At 50.4% G+C, this 22,096-nt stretch overlaps 1 protein-coding gene across 1 annotated transcript; it reads left to right on the top strand.

Annotated features, from left to right (window-relative positions):
- The first annotated feature begins 1,970 nt into the window (after positions 1-1,970).
- On the top strand, positions 1,971-20,742 carry MON1A (MON1 homolog A, secretory trafficking associated). The gene is given in 13 exon segments (XM_049777445.1): positions 1,971-2,203; positions 12,614-12,751; positions 15,199-15,681; positions 17,784-17,902; positions 17,905-17,953; positions 17,956-17,997; positions 18,000-18,110; positions 18,113-18,548; positions 20,216-20,301; positions 20,304-20,338; positions 20,340-20,363; positions 20,469-20,588; positions 20,590-20,742. Coding segments are annotated over 12 exon segments (1,653 nt in total). The 5' UTR covers positions 1,971-2,203; positions 12,614-12,624; the 3' UTR covers positions 20,611-20,742.
- Positions 20,743-22,096: the final 1,354 nt, after the last annotated feature.

Raw genomic sequence — 22,096 nt, 5'->3', positions numbered from 1 at the left:
AGCTATCTAAGCTCTGGGATTACTTCTCTTTTTTTCTTTTTGGTTTTTGGGCCACACCCAGCAGTGCTCAGGGGTTACTCCTGGCTATCTGCTCAGCAGTAGCTCCTGGCAGGCAAGGGGGACCATATGGGGCGCCGGGATTCGAACCCAACCACCTTAGGTCCTGGATCGCTGCTTGCAAGGCAAATGCCGCTGTGCTATCTCTCCGGCCCCTGGGATTACTTCTAATGCAGGGATTGAGGGACCATAAACATTGCTGGGGATCAAACCAGGATCATGGGCCAGAGAGATAGCATGGAGATGGGACATTTGCCTTGTTTACAAAAGGACAGTGGGTTGAATCCTGGCATCTCATATGGTCCCCCCTCATAAAGGTCCCCCCACCTTTATTTTTTATTTTTTTGGAATAATATCTTTAAGCACCATGATTACAAACATATGTGTAGCTGGTTTTGATTTGAGGGGCCATATGGGACACTTGGGATCAAACCCAGGCTCATCCTGGATCAGCCTCGTGCAAGGCAATGCTATCTCTCTGGCCCCCAAGAGCAATTTTTGAGCGCTGAGCCAGGAATAACTTCTGAGTGCCACTGGATGTGGTCCCCAAACCAAAACCAACCAAACAAAAAGACTTGAATGCTATTTTCGTACTGATAACATTAAAATGTGGCTAAAAGTATCTCTCAAGCAACAATTACAGTGACTTGTGTCACTAGCATACCTTTTTTACAGTGTGGTCCTGCCTCACTCATATCCCAGGGCCTACGCAAAAGTACTGTGGGTAGGGTGTTTACCTTGCCCCTGGTCCATCCTAGGTATGATCCTGCCAACTGCCGGGAGTAATTCCTGAATACAGAGTCGGGGAGTAGCCCTTGAGTACCCCTGGGATGCTCAAAAAAGATACTTATCCAGTCCTTGCAAACTTATCCTTCCACAACCAGTGAAGGAGACCCCATGAACACCTTTATTTTTTTTATTTTTTGGAATAATATCTTTCTTTAAGCACCATGATTACAAACATATGTGTAGCTGGGTTTCATTTATAGAAAAGAACATTCCTCTTCACCAGTTCCACCTTCCCACCACCAATACCCTATCTTCCTCCTTCCCACCCCAACACCTTTCTTTAAACTGTTTTTTGTTGTTTTCTCCTTCCTTCCTTCCTTCCTTCCTTCCTTCCTTCCCCTTCTTCCTTCCTTCCTTCCTTCCTTCCTTCCCTCCCTCCCTCCCTCCTTCCCTCCTTCCTTCCTTCCTTCCTTCCTTCTTCCTTCCTTCCTCCTTCCTTCCTTCCTTCCTCCTTCCTTCCTTCCTTCCTTCTTGCTTTCTTCCTCCTTCCTTCCTTCTTTCTTTCTTCCTCCTTCCTTTCTTCTTGCTTTCTTCCTCCTTCCTTCCTTCTTCCTTCCTTCCTTCCTCCTTCCTTCCTCCTTTCTTCCTCCTTCCTTTCTTCCTCCCTCCTTCCTTCCTCCTTCCTTTCTTCCTCCCTCCTTCCTTCCTCCTTCCTTCCTCCCTCCCTCCCTCCCTCCTTCCTTCCTTCCTTCCTTCTTTTCTTCCTTCCTTCCTCCTTCCTTCCTTCTTTCTTCCTTCTTCCTTCCTTCCTTCTTCCTTCCTTCCTCCTTCCTCCTTTCTTCCTCCTTTCTTTCTTCCTTCTGTCTTCCTTCCTTCCTCCTTCCTTCCTTCTTTCCTTCCTCCTTTTTTCTCCTTCCCCCCTCCCTCCCTCCTTCCTTTCAACTGAAATAAATATCTACTTGGCTCAGACAAAAGGTGCTTGAAGACTGGACCTGGGGTATTTCCGGGGATCCGGGCTCCCGGCCTGCAGTGGACGAACTAGACAGCGTGGGGTGAGGTGCACACCTGAGGTCCGGGCCGGCGGCTGGGCCGCAGCCGGTTCCCCCGCGCCGAGCGCGCCCGGGCCCGGAACTACAACTCCCACAGTGCAGCGCGGGACCGGGCCGGGCCGCCCGCTGGCCCCGGGCCTCCTGCGCTGGGCCGGCGATCCCGTCCGTCTTCCTGGGCCGGCCGCGGGGCCAGGGCGGAGGGACGGTGCGGCGGAGCGCTGGGGCCATGCCTGCGTCCCCGGGGGGCTGCGACCCCGTCGGCCCGCTCCCCCGATCGTGGCCCTACCGGCCCCCCGCGCCCCGCTGGGGGTCCTCCGGAGGGCGGTGACCGGCGGCTCCTGGCAGCCCGGGACCCCCCAGCGCAATCGGTGAGTCCCAGAGGCAGCCCACGTGGCCCGGGGGGCGCCGAGAGACTGGAGAGCTGTCATCCTGGGAGGGAGGGGCTTGCAGACTGCCTGGGGGCCCCGGCCAGCTAGTCTGGCATTTGTCTGCCCTGGTGGGGACAGGGGTGGCTGGGTCTCCCTGGGACCCCCTGAGCAAGCTGGCAGCCTGCAAAGCCCAGCTGGGGAGTCGGGAAGGCGAGGCCTAGAACACACACACACACACACACACACACACACACACACACACACACACACACACACACACCCTTTGATTGGGAGGGTGGGGTTCCTGAAGGCCTAGAATACACACACACACACAACCCCTTCCTTTAATGGGAAGGGTGGAATACACACACACACACCCTTTGATGGGGAGGGTAGGGTCCCAAGGGGCAGTTTGGTTAGCTGGCATTGCCCTTTCCTGTCCACCCTCCCTAAAGTACACACACAGGTCAAAGAGACCTTTTCAAAGATGGCAGAGGTGATTGTGTGCGTGGAGGCGTGGAACTTTGCTCTCAGGGGGTGCCCCAGCTCAAATAAAGAGGCTGCCCCTGGTACTCCGGGTGAGGCACCTTGTGGGGGCTCCCATGAGCGGCTGGAGGGTGGGCAGCCTTTGTTAGAGGGGAGTGGCCACTAGCATGGACGAGTACCTGGCCACTCTTGCAGCACTTCCTCACTTCCCACTTGCCATCTGCCACACACCCATATGCCCTGGCAACACCCTCCCTAAAAGGTCACTCCCCTGCCAGTCAGCAGGATGGAGAGCTAAACTGAAAGGAGACTCCCATAGGCAGTTAGGGAGGGGATCCTCAGGGTGCCTTGGGAGGGAAGCATACTCAGTAGGATAGATTGAGCCAGTTTATTTGGTGACATTGCCCTTAAGTACAAGAGGGTTTGCTTAGAAAGCCCTTTTAGAGGGGTTGACTGAGAAAGGCTCAGAATGGATATCCAGATTAGTCTATTTTTTGGGGTGGACCATACCCGGCAGTGCTCAGGGCTTAATCCTCGGTCTGCATTTAGGGATCACACCTGGAAAACTCAAGGTATATGAGATGCTGGAGAGTGAATCTGGTCGTCTTTTGTGCAAGGCAAGCTCTCTATCAATCTGGCCCAATGGATTAGTCTTGGAGAGGCTGCATGGAGGTGTCCAGGGGCTCTAGCCTGCTGACTCTGTCCACCCTCCGTGTACATATCATGCTGGCTTCCACTTACCGAAGCTGGATTTAATTGCTGAAGTCCACAAGCAAAAAATGGATCTGTGGTCATCATGCAGATAGATTTATCTTGGTCTTGGAGTTGAAGGTTCAGGATACAGAGCAGGGGTATGTGGCAGATCAAAGAACTTGGGGGGAATTCCAGAAATCATATTAGTTTCTGTAACTCCGGAACTAGCCAGTTTAAGACCCATTGACAGCTCTTATCAGAGGGGAGTGGCCGCCAGCACCAGCTTGTTGTTGGCATTGCTCTCATCATGGAGTAGACTCCTTCCCACCTCCTCAACTGGTGCCACATCACAGGCCTACCCAAGACTGACCCGGTTTGATCCTCGGCATCCCATATGATCGCCTGAGCCTTCGAGGAGCAATTTCTTTCTTTCTTTCTTTCTTTCTTTCTTTCTTCTTTCTTTTTTCTTTCTTTCTTTCTTTCTTTCTTTCTTTCTTTCTTTCTTTCTTTCTTCTTTCTTTCTTTCTTTCTTCTTTCTCTCTCTTTCTTTCTCTCTTCTTTCTTTCTTTCTTTCTTCCTTCCTTCCTTCCTTCTTTCCTTTTTCTTTCTTTCTTCCTTTCTTCTCTCCTTCCTTCCTTTCCTTCCTTCCTTCCTTCCTTCCTTCCTTCCTTCCTCTTCCTTTCTTTCTTCTTTCTTTCTTTCTTTCTTTCTTTCTTTCTTTTTCTTTCTTTCTTTCTTTCTTTCTTTCTTTCTTTCTTTCTTTCTTTCTTTCTTTCTTTCTTCTTCTTTTCTTTCTTTCTTTTCTTGTTTTTGGGTCACACCCAGCAGCGCTCAGGGGTTTACTCCTGGCTCTCAGAAATCGCCCCTGGTAGGCACCGGGGACCATATGGGATGCCGGGATTTGAACCACCATCCTTCTGCATGCAAGACAAACAACACCACTGTTCTTTTGCATGCTGCCCCAGTTCCCCTCCTCACCCAAAGCAGGTCTTCTGGGCTGTACTGAACTGGGGTTCATGTCAGCACACCATACCCAAGTTCTCCCCAATCATTGTATTAGGGAGTCGGGGTAAAGCTGAGCACTGCCGGGTGTGACCCAAAAAAGTTGGGGGGCCGGAGAGATAGCATGGAGGTAAGGCATTTGCCTTGCACGCAGAAGGACCATGGTTCGAATTCTGGCATCCCATATGGTCCCCTGAGCCTGCCAGGAGTGATTTCTGAGCGTAGAGCCAGGAGTAATCCCTGAGCACTGCTGGGTGTACCCCAAAACCTAAAAAATAAATAAATAAGTCAGGGCCAGAGAGATAGCACAGTGGTAGGGTATTTGCCTTGCATGCAGCCGACCTGGGTGGGACGTGGTTCAATACTTGGCATCCCATATGGTCCCCCAGCCTGTCAGGGGTGATTTCTGAGTGCAGAACCAGGAGTAAGCCCTGAGCGCTGCCGGGTGTAGCCCAAAACCCAATTAATCAATAATTAAATAAATAAAGTTTTATATATATATAAGTTAGGTGGGGACGTCATTCAGTGGCAAAGCTCATATCTTGCAAGCATATTAAATATCCCTAAATTCAATGCTTGGTACCAATACCTGCTAAAAAATAAATAAATAAATCTGCCTGGCTCTTCCAACATCCTCTGAACTCTGAGCTATTTTTATGGAATATTTCACTTAGCAAGGACAAATCTTTCCCACAGCAGGGATCTCCAGAGACCCAGCTAGGTAACTGGATATTCTTCAAGAATCTCTTACCTTGTATCTTCCCAGTTATTTATTTGGCAACTATCAATTAAATTCCTCCTGTGTGTGGAGGTGGCATTATACAATTGTGTAAAGTCCTAGAAAAACCTTCAATATAGAAAAATAAATTTAGGGGCTGGAGAGATAGCACAGCAGTAGGGCGTTTGCCTTGCAAGAGGCTGACCCAGGACCAAAGGTGGTTCAAATCTCGGCATCCCATATGGTCTCCTGAGCCTGCCAGGAGCTATTTCTGAGTACGCAGCCAGGAGTAACCCCTGAGTGCTGACCAGTGTGGCCAAAAATAAATAAATAAATAAAGTTAGGGGGTGCTGAGAGCTGCTCATATTTACTAAGGCAGTCTCTGGCAATTTCTTACCAGTCTACATGTTCAAAATCGCGCGGGGGCACAGTATATATTAATAATATATCCTATCCTTAAGTTACGTTTTGTGGGGCCGGCGAGGTGGCGCTAGAGACAAGGTGTCTGCCTTGCAAGCGCTAGCCAAGGAAAGGACCACGGTTTGATCCCCGGCGTCCCATATGGTCCCCCCAAGCCAGGGGCAATTTCTGAGCGCTTAGCCAGGAATAACCCCTGAGCATCAAACGGGTGTGGCCCGAAAAACCAAAAAAAAAAAAAAAGTTACGTTTTGTGTATGTAGAATGTCCATCTGGTACTCTGCTTTTACACACACCCCTGTAAAGCTCATTTTCACTTTTTAACTCTATCACCCCCAACCATAAGTACTCCCCATTTACCCTTTTTTTTTTTTTGGTCACATCCGGCGGTGCTCAGGGGTTACTCCTGGCTGTCTGCTCAGAAATAGCTCCTGGCAGGCACGGGGGACCATGTGGGACACCGGGATTTGAACCAACCACCTTTGGTCCTGGATCGGCTGCTTGCAAGGCAAATGCCGCTGTGCTATCTCTCCGTACCCTTTTTTTTTTTTAAATTATCTTTATTTAAACACCGTGATTACAAACATGATTATAGTTGTATGATTACAGTCATGTAAAGAACACCCCCCTTCACCAGTGCAACATTCCCACCACCAATTTCCCAGATCTCCCTCCTCCCCACCAATTTACCCCTTTTAACTTCAGTACTGCACAGTCCTAATCACACACCAATGTGGTGCACTGGATTTAACAACCCCCAACTATTTCAAAAGACATAAAATGGACACATATGGCTTTGAATATTTTATATCTATTTTCTTTGACAGCTAACTCTTACTAAATATTCTCTTATACAGTGAAGATTTTCCCCACTTTTTATCTTTTTCTTCTCTCTGTGAGCTGTTGAATAAGAAATATTCGGTGAAAGAGTCCCTCAGTTTAATGCTTATGTTTAACCATGTCATGGGGAGTTTTGGACTTGTCCTTGCAGCCCCCATATGGGCCTATAACACCATGTGGCATTGTTCCTTGTTTGCATAGGCACATTAAAATGGGAAAATACTATACATACAAATAAGTTCTTATCTAATAGAGATGGGAACACACAAATCTTGTAGTGCAATGGGACCTTACACCCTGAGCATTGACATAATGACCTGGCACAGGCCTCAGAAGAATGGGCATTCTCCATTCACCCCTGATCTAGATAAGCCATCTACGAAACATCCAAGGTTGTCCATAACATCACTTGGAAGCAATCCTCTACCAGGGAAGACCCTACCGCTGCTCTGACATCTATCTACTCAAAAGAGACTTCCCTTAACACTAAGAAGACTTAAGAACATCAACAACCTGCGTACTGGACAGGGCTTTCTACATTACCCTTTAATTGTGAGGTGAAACTAGAGGACGTTCCACATTCTGACTTCAATGTAGGATATGCAGATTCCAGGATCTTTAATACAGAAACATGATACCAACAACAGAGACTGTGTGAAAAATAAAAGTGTGTTGGCACTACAGACAATGACTTGGATTGGGCAAACTAGTTTGCCTGGAGCCCAGAGTTGGTCTTATGCCAGGAAACTTCAGGGGTCGGGTCTCTTTGTATTTAGGCCAAGGTTATTCCTTTCCATTCCCCTCATATTTTGGTGGGCCTATGCAAACAACAATTGCCACTCTAACACTGTTTTTACTGTGCTCCTTTGACTCTTTTTTTTTTTTTTTTTTTTTGGTTTTTGGGCCACACCCAGTGGTGCTCAGGGGTGACTCCTGGCTGTCTGCTCAGAAATAGCTCCTGGCAGGCACGGGGGACCATATGGGACACCGGGATTTGAACCAACCACCTTTGGTCCTGGATCGGCTGCTTGCAAGGCAAACGCCGCTGTGCTATCTCTCCAGGCCTGCTCCTTTGACTCTTATCCTTAAAAAGAAAAACCCACTTTTGAGGTTAACTTAAACTAATAATGCATGTGCATGGAAATGTAAAAAAATACTTTGCCTTCAGTGTTTAAGGAGTTACATAAGTTTTATGGCTTTAGATTGCTTGATGTGCTGCTAAGAAATATTATGTATTACAATCTGGGGACTTGAGGGACAAAGTAATTGTACATGGGTTCTGTTTTATTTTTCTTTTTTTTTTTTTTTTTTTTTGGTTTTTGGGCCACACCCGGTGACACTCAGGGGTTACTCCTGGCTATGCGCTCAGAAGTCGCTCCTGGCTTGGGGGACCATATGGGATGCCGGGGGATCGAACCGCGGTCCGTCTCCTAGGCTAGCGCAGGTAAGGCAGGCACCTTACCTCGAGCGCCACCGCCCGGCCCCTGTTTTATTTTTCTTAATGTTCTTTGGCTGAAAGTTCAAAGTTAAGATATCAGCAAGGGGACTTCTGAGAATTCTGTTTATGGGTGATTGTCCTTCCACTGTAACTTTACCTTGTCCTCTTTCTTTGCATCTTTGTTCTCATAATTAAAATAAAAAAATTAAAAAAAAAAGAAAGCAAAACAAAACATAGGTCTCCACTCTGAGAACCAGGTCCAAAAGCCCTGCAAGGGGCCGGAGAGTTAGCACAGCAGGGAGGGTGTTTGCCTTGCACGCAGCCAACCAAGTTTGGTTCCTGGCATCCCATATGATACCCCAAGCCTGCCAGGCGTATTTCTAAGCACTGCCGGTGTGACCCCAAAACAAAAACAAACAAACATAAGCCCTGGCAGAACCCTGGTACTTCATGTAGCACTTTACAGTCTGCCTTGGCTATGAATAGTTTCTCTCTGAGATCATTCTCTATTTATATAGCAGTGTAGCCCTGCATTGAATTTTAGGTTCACTTGTAAATATGCCATGAGGTTTCATGAGACTTGTGTCTTCTTGCTTGAAACTTAGACATTCCATAGTATTTTGTTTTTTGTTTTTGGGTCACACTCAGCAGCGCTCAGGGGTTACTCCTGGCTCTACACTCAGAAATCGGTCCTGGCAGGCTCTGGGGGCCATATGGGATGCCGGGATTCGAACCACCATTTTTTTTTTTTTTTTTTTTGTGGTTTTTGGGTCACACCCGGCAGTGCTCAGGGATTATTCCTGGCTCCAGGCTCAGAAATTGTTCCTGGCAGGCACGGGGGACCATATGGGACGCCGGGATTTGAACCGATGACCTCCTGCATGAAAGGCAAATGCCTTACCTCCATGCTATCTCTCCGGCCCCGAACCACCATTTTTCTGCATGTAAGGCAAATGCCCCACCTCATGCTATCTCTCCGGCCCCAGCATTCCATAGTTTTCTTGGCCCCTCTGCTCTGTGCTCAATGCACTGTTTTGACTTGTTTTGGGTTGCTCCTGGTCTCAGTCTTAGAGATATTTTCAGATGCATCCTTAGGATTTTGTTAAGGGCACGCTGGCAGAGAGGGTGACCCATGCCACCAGGACTTCTGGGCCCTATGACTCACTGGGATCTGGGAATCATTACTTTGGTTTGGTTTTGGTTTGGTTTTGGGGTAATACTGGAGGTCCCAAGAGTTATTCTTTATTCTGTGCTCAGAAGAGACTCTTTTCAATGCCTGAGGGTCAAATCATTGATTTGCAAGCACCTTAATCCCTTTTCTATATCTCTAGTTCCTCATTTTTTATTTTATTTTATTTTATTTTATTTATTTTATTTTTTTGGTTTTTTTTTTTTTTTGGGCCACACCCGTTTGACGCTCAGGGGTTACTCCTGGCTAAGCGCTCAGAAATCGCCCCTGGCTTGGGGGGACCATATGGGACGCCGGGGGATCGAACCGCAGGTCCTTCCTTGGCTAGCGCTTGCAAGGCAGACACCTTACCTCCAGGCACCACTACCCGGGTCCCTATTTTATTTTATTTTTGTTTTTTGGGCCACACCTGGCAGTGCTCAGGAGTTTCTCCTGGCTCTACGCTCAGAAATCGCTCCTGGCAGGCTTGGGGGACCGTATGGGACACCAGGATTCAAACCATCGACCTTCTGCATTATGAGGCAAATGCGCTACCTCCATGCTATCTCTCTGGCCCCCATCATTTTTTTGAGGGGCATAGCAGCTATGTTTGGGTTCTACTCTTATCTCTGTGTTTGAAGATCTCTTCTTTATTTGTGGGGGAGGGGGCACACCAGGCATTGCTCAGGAGTTACTCCTGGCTCTTCACTCAGAAATCACTGAGTAAGTTCGGGGTGGAGAGGGAGACCATATGGGATGTTGGGAATCGAACCCAGGACTTTGTAGACCTTGTGCAAGGCAAACACCTTACCACTGTGCTTATCTCTCTGGCCCCTGAGGGTCTCTTTCAGACAGCACTTGATAGTATCTAGGCCTCTCCAACATGAAAATACCCACATAGGGCCTGAAGAGATGACCCCAAATAAGTTTCAATTTTGATACCCTCAGATCACCTAGATTGCTTACTTCCTGGCTCTGAGGCTGCAGAAGGAGTAGGAGATCAGACTGAGCCTGACCTGGCCATCAAATAGTCATTGAGAACTAGCAGGAAGGTCTATAGGTTTTTGTTTTGTTTTGGGGCCACACCTGGAAGTACTCAGGGGTTACTCCTGGCTCTGCTCTCAGAAATTACTCCTGTGGCACAATCTCAGCAGACCATATGGAATGCCGGGGATTGAAACCCAGATTGGCTGAATTTTTTTTTTCTAATTTTTTATTTATTTATTTTTGGCCAACAACCCGGCGGTGCTCAGGGGTTACTCCTGGCTGTTCTGCTCAGATATAGCTCCCAGGAGCCGGGCGGTGGCGCAAAAGGTAAGGCGCCTGCCTTGCCTGCGCTAGCCTTGGACGGACCGCGGTTCGATCCCCCGGTGTCCCCATATGGTCCCCCCAAGCCAGGAGCAACTTCTGAGCACATAGCCAGGAGTAACCCCTGAGCGTTACCGGGTGTGGCCCAAAAAAACCAAAAAAAAAAAAAAAAAAAAAGCTCCTGGCAGGCACGGGGGACCATATGGGACACCGGGATTCGAACCAACCACCTTTGGTCCTGGATCGGCTGCTTGCAAGGCAAACGCCACTGTGCTATCTCTCCGGGCCCAGATTGGCTGAATTAAAGGCAAGTATTCTACCCACTGTGCTCTAGTCTCTAGTGTTTTTTTTTTTTTTTTTTTTTTTTGGGTGTGTGTTTTTTTTTTTTTTTTTTTTTTTTTTTTTTTTTTTTTTTTTGGTTTTTGGGCCACACCCGGTGACGCTCAGGGGTTACTCCTGGCTATGCGCTCAGAAGTCGCTCCTGGCTTGGGGGACCATATGGGACGCCGGGGGATCGAACCGCGGTCCGTCTCCTAGGCTAGCGCAGGTAAGGCAGGCACCTTACCTCCAGCGCCACCGCCCGGCCCGTGGTTTTTGTTTTTGTTTTTTTGGCCAGGCTAGCCCTGATAACAAATTTAAACAAAATTAAACAAATTTGTTAAGATTCCAAACAGGGAGGCAAGTCTGTTTTCTCTGACTACACCTTCTACTTTTGCAGATATCTAAACTATCCAAAGGAACTATTGGTCAACTCAGTCTTTAATTGAGGGAAATGAATGGTAGGCTGTGCAGGCACACACAAGTCTTTTTGTTCTCAGCTCCAGTGGTTTCTTATTGTAGAGACTTAGCCCTTGTTTTTTCCCTCTAGAATTCTAAACCTTGGAGGCACTTGCCTCAAAGGAATGATCAGGGTTTAAACAATCTGAATACAGATAAAACGCAGTTCTTTAACCTTTACACCTGCCCTCCTTACCAGTCCATGCAGTTAGAACACAAGGTGGTAGACTCCTGTGGCTTTCAGTCTTTCCATAACAATGGAAAGAGCAGTTTTGTGGACTGGTGGTTAAAGACCAATGATATACATCTCTTAGCATTGTTATCTTGGCACTCAAGATATGTGTAATAATGTTAAGTTTGCTTTAATAATTTATTATGGGGGGCTCGGAGAGATAGCACAGCGGCGTTTGCCTTGCAAGCAGCCGATCCAGGACCAAAGGTGGTTGGTTCAAATCCCGGTGTCCCATATGGTCCCCCGTGCCTGCCAGGAGCTATTTCTGAGCAGATAGCCAGGAGTAACCCCTGAGCATGGCCGGGTGTGGCCCAAAAGCAAAAAAAAAAAAAAAAAATTTATTATGGGACCAGAGTGAAAGTATAGTGGGTAAGGCATTTATTTGCCCTGCATGCATCTGACCTGGGTTTGTTCCTCAGCAACCAATATGGTCCCCCAAGTACTGCCGGGAGTAATTTCTGAGGGTGAAGCCAGATATAACCCCTGAGCATTGCTCCAAAACAAAAACAAAATTAAAAACATTATTACGGGGCCAGAGCAATAGTACAGCAGGTAGGGCACTTACTTGCCTTGCTCACAATCAACCTATTTTCAATCCAGAGTACCACATGTGATCTCCTGAACACCATCAGGAGTGACCCATGAGCCAGGAGTAAGCCCCTGGCTGTGACCCAAAAAACAAACAACTTATCATTAAATTTTTATTGACCAGAGCATAGAGCTCAAAAGAATAGAAGGAAATATAATATATATTTGTACATATGTAAAATATATGTAAATTATATTTGTATATATACTAAAAATATACTAACCATGTGACTTGTGAGGAACATCCTGAATGGGGGAGAAATAATGAACTCCTTTCTTTGTCATTTTTTGTAGCTTCTAAGTTTTCTACAGTCAAATAGATATAACAACTTTTATAATTAGAAACTAACAATACAATCTAAATATGAATTTCTTTTTTTTAACAAGACATTCATTAAAAAGGGCCAAACAGCTTCTCCAGAGTCCCCATGAAGTAAAAGAAGGGAATTAATTATGCACTTCTCTTGATTTTTTTAGGGGGGAGTTCTCAAAACCCTTTCTGCAAAGGCTGAAGTAATAGTACAGTGCTAGGAGTAATCCCTGAGCACAGAGCCAGGAATAAGTCCCTAAACCACCACTGGGTGTGGCCCCCAAACAAAAGAACTAACAAAAAAATCTATTCCACAGATGTTTGAGTGAGCTGAGTGCTGTTAAAGGGTGTGGCCCTGAATTTACCACTATAATTTTTGTCCATGACCCCAACCAGTAACACTTTCCCTCAATTGTGCCTCTGTTTCCCACAGGAGAGTCCAAGATGGCTGATGACATGCAGAGGAAGAGAAGCGGTGAATGCCCGGATGGCACGTTGGCTCCTTCTGATGGGCAGAGTGTGGAGAGAGCTGAGAGCCCCACACCAGGACTGGCCCAGGGAATGGAGCCAGGTACGAGCAGGGCGTGCAGCCTCAGGCAGCTGATGGCCTGAGAAGCCATTGGAGGGATTAGGAATTACCCCACTCTTCCTCTCTGCTGTCCTTGTTCAGTTCCTCACTGGTTATCTGTCAGATTCTGGGGATATTGCAGGGAATGGGCTCAGCCTGCTTCCGCCTTTCTCTCCTACTTGCTCTGTGCTGGCTATCTGCTAGTGTTGTTCTCCCTCTTCATTTCTTGCATCTGCAAGTAAAATCTTTCTGGCTCCTACTCTCTTTCCCTGGCTCTGGGTTTAAATGTCACTTCCCCCACAGTTATTCGTGTTCTGGCCACACCAGACCACTAGCTATCTCAATCACTTTGTTTATGTGTGCAGAGCCCCTCTCCGTCAGATTTGTGAGCTTCTGTAGAATAAGAGTTTAAATCCCTCAATATATCTGGTACAGTGATGAACTTGACATCAAAATTCAAAATATATTTTGTGAAACTATTGTGTACCAAACAGAAAAAAAAGTAAATGGGTTTGAGCACAAGAGAGAGGACAGGCAATAATTAGGCATTATGTCCTGGCAGGGCTGGGATTGCTTCCTTGCAGGAAAACACCCGAGTATATGCATTTCCAGACCTCAGATCAGATAGCAGCAGTGACCAACCCAGGGGGCCTTTTGGATAGGGTGGGGGGCAGAACTGACACATGCCATCAAGAAAAGGTGAGAATACTAAGTGCTGAGTTGGAAGTCAGGTGAGGAGGTGACAGACATCTTTGCTAAAAGCCGAAGTGTGACAAGGAGCTAGCCATGTGAGGAGGTGATAGTGCTTTTCAGGGACCAGCAGGGCCAGGGGCACTGAAATGGGCTTTTCCCTCAGAAGGAACGGGCAACTGGGAAGGGACCCCAAACACTTCAGGTCCTGGCCTCACCCAGCTCTTGCCCACAGCACAGTATATGTTTCTCTGAAATGACTCTTGCTTAAACTGGTGCCACCTTTGTGAAGCAAGTGGCAGGGACCATCAGTCACCTTCTTAGAAAGGGAGCCAAGGCTGCTGTGTGTGTGTGTGTGTGTGTGTGTGTGTGTGTGGTATCACACCCAGCAGCACTCAGGGGTTACTCCTGACTACACTCAGAAATCACTCCTGACAGGCTCGGGGACCACATGAGATGCCAGGATTCAAACCACCATCCTTCTGCATGCAAGGCAAATGCCCTGCCTTCATGCTACCTCTCTGGACCCTGTTTTTTGTTTTTTTTGTTTTTGTTTTTGTTTTTGGGCCACAACCTGGCGGTGCTCAGGGTCTACTCCTGGCTGTCTGTTCACGAATTCAGAACTCCTGGCAAGGCTACGGGGGACCATATGGGACCACCGGGATTCGAAACCAACCACTCTTTGGTCATGGATCGGCTGCTTGCAACGCAAACCACCGCTGTGCCTATCTCTCCAGGCCTTCTTTTTTTTCTTTTAATAACATTTTTTTTTAATTTATTTTTGGGTTTGGGGCCACAACCTGGTGATGCTCAGAGGGTTATTCCCTGGCTCTGCACTCAGAAATCACTCCTGGTTTGGTGGACAGTATGGGGACTACCCAGGGGATTGAACCATGGCCCTGTCCATAGGTCAGCCGCATGCAAAGGCAAGCACGCCTACCACTGTGCCACCGCCTCCAGCCCCTAACTATTTTTATTTTCACTCAGCCTTACTGTGTGCAGAACTCAGAGGGAGGGCGGGCTAGAGGATGTGGAAACGGCAGCAAGTGTGCAAGACCAGGGGAGCTGTGCAAGGAGCGCAGCTGTCCCCCTTTCCTTCCCCTCCACCCTGGATAGACAAGGGAGAGGGCTGCAAGAAGAGTGTGAGAGAGGCAAGCAGGTCTCCTATTGCAATTCAGCCCTTGATGGGACTGGAAGGTGATGGGATGGAGGATGAGATCTTTCTCCTCCAGTTTGTCTGCCACCCTGTTCAGCTGATGGGTCTAAGGGTTCAGGATAGCAGCGGGTAGAAAATTCACAGGCAGTCAGGCTTCAGGAAATATGAGCTTTATTCAGTGGCTAAGGCTGAAGAATTCTCCAGCTTTCCTCAGACCCTTGCTTTTATAGACAATCGGGTACCACCTAGGGTGGGAGCAGAGTACCAAGTAAGGAATAATCCAATATACTATCACCAGGTCACACGCTAGGGTAGGTACAAAAATTGATTAGGGTAGGATCAGTAAGATAATAATCTTATGGAAATGTTTTCATATACTACAGTCCCCCATTTCTGAGGGCTCTAGGTCTTATGCCCAGTGTGATGGGAGGAGGCTGGTAGGGCTGTGTGACGTAGGAGCTGGGCCTTTGGCAGACAGAGGAGGCAAGAGTGGCATGCCTCGCCGGACAGTCAAGCTAGTACCAGGCTGTACTCTTCGCCACTGAGGCGCCCAGCAGCCAGCAGTCACTCCATTGCTCTAAGCACCAGTGCTTTTGGCCGGCAGGTGCTGGGCAGGAGGGCGCCATGTTTGTCCATGCCCGTTCCTATGAGGACCTGACTGAATCAGAGGATGGGGCGGCCTCTGGGGACAGCCCCCAGCAGGGTGCTGGGGTTCCCTCACCCCTGCCTGCGGACATGCGTCAGATCAGCCAGGACTTCAGTGAGCTGAGCACCCAGCTGACAGGGGTGGCGCGAGATGTGCAGGAGGAGATGCTGCCCGGAAGCTCTGAGGACTGGCAGGAGCCTCCCAGGGCAGCTGGGAGACCAGCCACCGAGCCCCCCAGGGAAGGCACAGGTGAGGAGGAGGAGGAGGCCACCGAAGCCTGGCGCCAGCACCAAAAGCACGTATTTGTGCTGAGCGAGGCCGGAAAACCTGTGTACTCCCGCTACGGATCCGAGGAAGCCCTGTCCAGCACCATGGGGGTCATGGTGGCGCTGGTGTCCTTCCTGGAGGCAGACAAGAACGCCATCCGCTCCATTCATGCAGGTGAGAAGGCACCTGGGAAGGGTGAGGGGGAAAGGGCTCTTTCCTAGCAGCTGTCCCCGGGACTAGAGAGCTAGAATGGCAGTGACAAAGGAGCCCCAGCTAACATTTAAGGCCTCAGGGGGCTGTTTGTTTATTTGTTTGTTTGGCTTTTTGGGTCACACCCGGCAGCACTCAGGGGCTACTCCTGGCTCTAAACTCCGAAATCGCTCCTGGCAGGCTTGAGGGGCCATATGGGATGCCGGGATTTGAACCATCCTCTGTCCTGAATCTGCTGCGTGCAAGGCAAATGCCCTACCGCTGTGTTATCTCTCTAGCCCAAGGGGGCTGTTTGTTAGTGAGAGCCACAAGGGACACTGAGATGGGGTTTTCCCTCGGAGAGAATAGAGAAACTGGGAGGGCCTTTGCCACAAACACCCCAAGTCCTGGGCCTCACCCAGCTCTTCTTTTTTTTTTTTTTTTTTTTTGGTTTTTTCAGGCCCACAACACGTTTGATACTCAGGGGTTACTCCTGGCTATGCGCTCAGAAATTGCCCCTGGCTTGGGGGGAACCATATGGGACGCCGGGGCGGATCGAACCACGGTCCTTCCATTGGCTAGCGCTTTGCAAGGCAGACCACCTTACCTCTAGTGCCACCTCGTCGCCCCCTCACCCCAGCCCTCTTGCCCACAGCACAAGAATTGTGTCTTCTCCGAAATGGCTCCTGCTTCCTAAAACTGGCCACCTTTTTTCTGTTATCTGTTTGTTTTGGGGTCACACCGGTGCGTGCTCAGGACTCGCTTTTGGCATGGCTTTGTGGGGATGCCTGGAGATGGAACCCTGCTCCATCCTGGGTCAGCAACATGCAAGACAGATAGACAGAAACAGACACCCTACCTCTCTGCTTCACTCGGGCCTGGTGCCACCTCTGTGAAGCAAGTGGCAGGGACCCCCTTGGCACCCTGTTGGAACCCTAAGTTGGGGGGGGCCTGGGGCTGTTGCTTTTATTTTCTTTTTCTTTTTTTCTTTCTCCTTCCTTTCTTCTTTCCTCCTTCCTTCTCCTTCCTTCCCTCTTTCCGCCTTTCTTTTCCTTCTTCCTTCATTTGTTCCTTCTTTCCTTCCTTCCTTCGTTCCTTCCTTCCTCCTTCCTTCTCCTTTCTTCCATCCTTCCGCCTTTCTTTTCCTTCTCTCCCTGCTTCCTTCCTTCGTTCCTTCCTTCGTTCCTTCCTTCGTTCCTTCCTCCCTCCCTCCCTTCCTGTCACCCCACCCCATCCTTAATATTTAATACACTTCCTTCCATTCTTCCTTCCTTCTTTCCATTCTTCCCTCCTTTTCTCCTTCCTTCCATTCTTTTTCTTCTACCTTCCATCTATTCTTTCTTCCATTCTTCTTCCTTCTATTCTTCTTTCCTTCCTTCCTTCCTCCTCTCTTCCTTCCTCCTTCCTTCCTTCCTTCTTCCTTCCTTGCTTCCTTCCTCCCTCCCTTCCTTCCTTCCTCTCTTTCCTTCCTTCCTTCCTTCCTTCCTTCCTTCCTTCCTTCCTTCCTTCCTTCCTTCCTCTCTTTCCTTCCTTCCTTCCTTCCTTCCTTCCTTCCTTCCTTCCTTCCTTGCTTCCTTGCTTCCTTTCTCCCTCCCTTTCTTCCTTCTTCTTCCTTCCTTCCTTCCTTCCTTCCTTCCTTCCTTCCTTCCTTCCTTCCTTCCTTCCTCTCCTTCCTTCCTTCCTTCCTTCCTTCCTTCCTTCCTTCTTCCTTCCTTCCTTCCTTCCTTCCTTCCTTCCTTCCTTCCTTCCTTCCTTCCTTCCTTCTTCCTTCCTTCCTTCCTTCCTTCCTTCCTTCCTTCCTTCCTTCCTTCCTTCCTGGAGGCACTCAGGGGTTCCTACTGGCTCTACGCTCAGAAATCGCCCCCTGGCAGGCTTGGGGGGGACCCCCCTGGGATAGCCGGTGCCTGCAAGGCAAAACGCACCGACTCCATGCTATCACTCCGGCCCCCAGCCTTTCTTTTCTCCCCGTGCCACCTTTGCCGGGTGCAGAACTTGCAGGGAGGCCAGGCCAGGCCAGGGGAGCCGCGCAGAGCCAGCTTGGACCCGGGCCCGTCCCTCCGTCCCCTCCGTCCCTCCCCGCCCCGCAGACGGCTACAAGGTGGTGTTCGTGCGCCGCAGCCCGCTGGTGCTGGTGGCCGTGGCCGCACGCGCCAAGTCGGCGCCGGAGCTGGCGCAGGAGCTGCTGTACATCTACTACCAGATTCGTGAGCCTGCTGACGGGGCGCGCAGCTGAGCCACATCTTCCAGCAGAAGCAGAACTAGACCTGCGGCGCCTGCTGTCGGGCTCGGAGCGCATCACCGACCACTGCTGCAGCGGCTGGCGCGCGACCCCAGCTTCCTGATGGGCGCGGCCCGCTGCCTGCCGCTGGCCGCCGCCGCGCGCGACGCCGTGAGCGCCAGCCTGCAGCAGGCGCGGCGCGCAGCCTGGTATTCTCCATCCTGCTGGCGCGCAACCAGCTGGTGGCCCTGGTGCGGCGCAAGGACCAGTTCCTGCACCCGGTCGACCTGCACCTGCTGCTCAACCTCATCGGCTCGTCGTCCTCCTTCCGCGAGGGCGAGGCCTGGACGCCCGTGTGCCTGCCCAAGTTCAACGCGGCCGGCTTCTTCCACGCGCACATCTCCTACCTGGAGCCCGACGCCGACCTCTGCCTGCTGCTCGTGTCCACCGACCGCGAGGACTTCTTCGCCGTGTCCGACTGCCGCCGCCGCTTCCAGGAGCGGCTGCGCAAGCGGGGCGCCCACCTGGCCCTGCGCGAGGCCCTGCGCGCGCCGCACTACAGCGTGGCCCAGGTGGGCATCCCCGACCTCCGCCACTTCCTCTACAAGTCCAAGAGCTCGGGGCTCTTCACCAGGTCGGTGCGGGCGCGGCCCTGGGTTTGGGTGGGTGGGGGGATGTGACCCCCCCCATCTGGGAGAACCCGGCTTATAGGTTTCTGTTGCTCTCTGACACCAAGATCTCACGAGCCTCTCTGTGGCCTACCTGCACCCCAGAAAGTGTCTGTCTACATGCCCACTTGGTTTGGGTTGCGGTGGAATGTGAGACATCCCTTAGTGTGGGGGACCCCCTCCCTCTGGGAACCCGGCTTACAGGTTTCTCCTGTGGGGGTCCTGTTGCCCTCTGACACCAAGATCTCACAAGCCTCTCTGTGGCCTACCTGCACCCAGAAAGTGTCTGCCTACATGTCCACTTGGTTTGGGTGGGGGGAAATGTGAGACATCCCTTAGTGTGGGGGACCCCGTCTTCTGGGACCCCGGCTTACAGGTTTCTCCTGTGGGGTCCTGTTGCCCTCTGACACCAAGAATCTCACGAGCCTCTCTGTGGCCCTACCTGCACCCAGAATAGTGTCTGTCTACATGTCCACTTGCTTTGGAGTGGGGGGAATGTAAGACACCCCTTATTGTGTGGGACCACCCTCCTCTGGGAACCCAGCTTACAGGTTCCTGTTGGGTCTGTTGCCCTCTGACACCAAGATCTCATGAGCCTCTCTGTGGCACACCGCCCAGAAAGTGTCTGTCTACATGCCCACTTGGCTTGGGTGGGGGGGAATGTGAGACATCCCCCTTGTGTGGGGACACCCCTCTTCTGGGGAACCTGGCTTACAGGTTTCTCCTCTGGGGTCCTGTTGCTCTCTGACACCAAGATCTCACGAGCTCTCTGTGGCCTACCTGCACCCAGAAAGTGTCTGCCTACATGTCCCACTTGGTTTGCGGTGGGAGGTGAATGTAAGATACCCCTTATTGTGTAGGACCCCCTCCTCTGGGATACCCAGCTTACAGGTTCCTGTTGGGTCCTGTTGCCCTCTGACACCAAGATCACATGAGCCTCTCTGCGGCACACTGCCTAGAAAGTGTCTGTCTACATGCCCGCTTGTGCCCAGGGAAGGAAAAAAGATGGAGGGAGACATCCAATGGCTTGCTTGTCACACATCCCTCTCCTGCTAGGAGCTGGGATCAGACTAGATGTGGCTGCTCCCCCCTTAACCCTGTTAGGTACAGAAGTTGCCTGTGGTGGTCCCCCCAGTTTTTTACACAGGGGGCCCAGTTCACTGGTCCCTCAGACGTTGGCAGCCCGGACTATAGTGAAAAACAAAAAAGCTATGAAACAAATTCCAATGCACACTGCATATATCTTATTTTAAAGTGAAGAAACAAAACGGGAACAAATAAAATATTCGGCCCAACGGGTCGTAGTTTGAGGTCACTAGCAGAAGGTTTCCAGCTCACCCTTTCTTCCACTTCAGAGCCATCGTTGTCTGAACCCCCCAACCCACAAGAGGAGGTTGCCCTCCCAAAGGGTCACTGGAGAGGACAGGAACTTGGGGGTGGGTGGAAAATAGGGTTGTAGTCTGCGTGGGCCTCACCTTTACCTGGGAAGTCTGTGGTGCAAAGGCTGGGCCCTCATGGCAGGTGAAGGACATAGGGTCAAGTGTCTCTAGCCCAATAACGGGTTTCGGAAGACTCCAGGGTGACCGGCCATGGCAGGCATGCCTTTGTGAACCCACTTTTCCCCATCGCCAGCCCCTGAGATCGAGGCACCCTATACTAGTGATGAGGAGCAGGAGCGGTTGCTGGGGCTTTACCAGTACCTGCACAGCCGCGCCCACAATGCTCCCGCCCACTCAAGACCATCTACTACACGGGCCCCAAATGAGAACCTCTTAGCCTGGGTAAGGTGGCGCTGTGACGTCGGTCGGGCTGCATCAGGGTGAGGGCAGTACCCATGTACAAGTAATCTAATCTGGATGATTCACCTGTACACCCCCCCCCCCCAGGTGACAGGTGCCTTTGAGCTCTACATGTGCTACAGCCCCCTGGGGACCAAGGCGTCCGCTGTCAATGCCATTCATAAGTTGATGCGCTGGATCCGCAAAGAAGAAGACCGCCTTTTCATCCCTCACACCCCTTACCTACTGAGGAGAACGCAGGTGGACCCGCAGCCCTCCTCGGCCCGCTGGGCCATATCTAGAAACCATGGGAGCCTCCGGGTGAGGCAGCCTTTCTTGTCCAGCTAAGGGACTGTGGGTCAGTGAGTGCATTAAAGTACTCGAGAAGACACTCTCAGACTTGGTCACTGGTTCCTTTGTGTACACATTCACAAGGTCCCACATGTTTGTAGCTCTAAGTTAGAAACAAAAGACAGGGCTAGAGTGCATGCAAGAAGCCTGGATTCAAATCAGCACCACATGAGCTGAGCACTAAGCGTGGAACAGTTCCCAGCACACCTGGTGCAGATCAAAAGCCAAAAAGAAAAACTCTCCAGAACTCAAAAACTGGGGCCGGAGAGATAGCATGTAGGTAGGGTGTTGGGCTTTGCATGCAGTAGGACGGAGGTCTCGAATCCCGGCCCCCAAGCCTGCCAGGAGTGATTTCTGAAGCATAGAGCCAGGAGTAACCCCTGAGGGCTTCAGGGTGTGACCAAAAACAAAAACAAAAAAATTCAAAAATGGCCGGAGAGATAGCATGGAGGTAAGACGTTTGCCCTCGCATGCAAAAGGGCGGTGGTTCAAATTCCCAGCATCTCATATGGTCCCCTGAGCCTGCAGGAGCGATTCCTGAGCGTTGAGCCAGAAATAACTCCTGAGCGCTGTCAGGTGTGACCCAAAACAAGCAAACAAAACACAAAAGAACTCAAAAACTGCATACGTTAAAAATGGCTGAGAGGGCCCAGAGAGATAGCACAGCGGCGTTTGCCTTGCAAGCAGCTGATCCAGGACAAAAGGTGGTTGGTTCGAATCCCGGTGTCCCCATATGGTCCCCCGTGTCTGCCAGGAGCTATTTCTGAGCAGACAGTCAGGAGTAACCCCTTGAGCAACGCCGGGTGGTGGCCCCAAAACCAAAACAAAAACAAAACAAAAAATGACTGATGAGGGGCCAGAGAGATAGCATAGAGATAGGGCATTTGCCTTGCATGCAGAAGGATAGTGGTTCGAATCCGGCATCCCATATGGTCCCCCTGAGCCTGCCGGAGTGATTTCAGGAGTAACCCCCTGAGCGCTATTGGGTATGACTCCCCCCCACCAAAAAAAAACAAAAGGCTGAGGAGACAGTTCAGAGGGACGGGCTTCATGCCTAACATGCACTAGGCCCCAAGTTCAGTTCCTGGCACTGCATGGTTCCCTGAGCATCACTGCATGTGGCCCTGATGACCCCTCAGCTTCAAATCACTAGGCCCAGGCACTGAAACCATCAGGCCTACACAATTGTAGGCCTCAGATATCATCAAGAGTGTTGTTCTCTGGGGCCGGAGAGATAGCATGGAGTAGGGGCATTTGCCTTGCATGCAGAAGGATGGTGGTTCAAATCCCAGCATCCCATGTGGTTCCCTGAGCCTGCCAGGAAGCAATTTCTAAGTGCTGCCAGGTGTGACCTTCAAAAACAAAACAAAACAAAAAAAGAGTGT

The sequence above is a fragment of the Suncus etruscus genome, chromosome 7 (genome assembly GCF_024139225.1).
Source record: "Suncus etruscus isolate mSunEtr1 chromosome 7, mSunEtr1.pri.cur, whole genome shotgun sequence".
In the NCBI taxonomy this organism is placed as follows: Eukaryota; Metazoa; Chordata; class Mammalia; order Eulipotyphla; family Soricidae; genus Suncus; species Suncus etruscus.
This window is presented reverse-complemented; position numbering and strand designations above follow the sequence as displayed.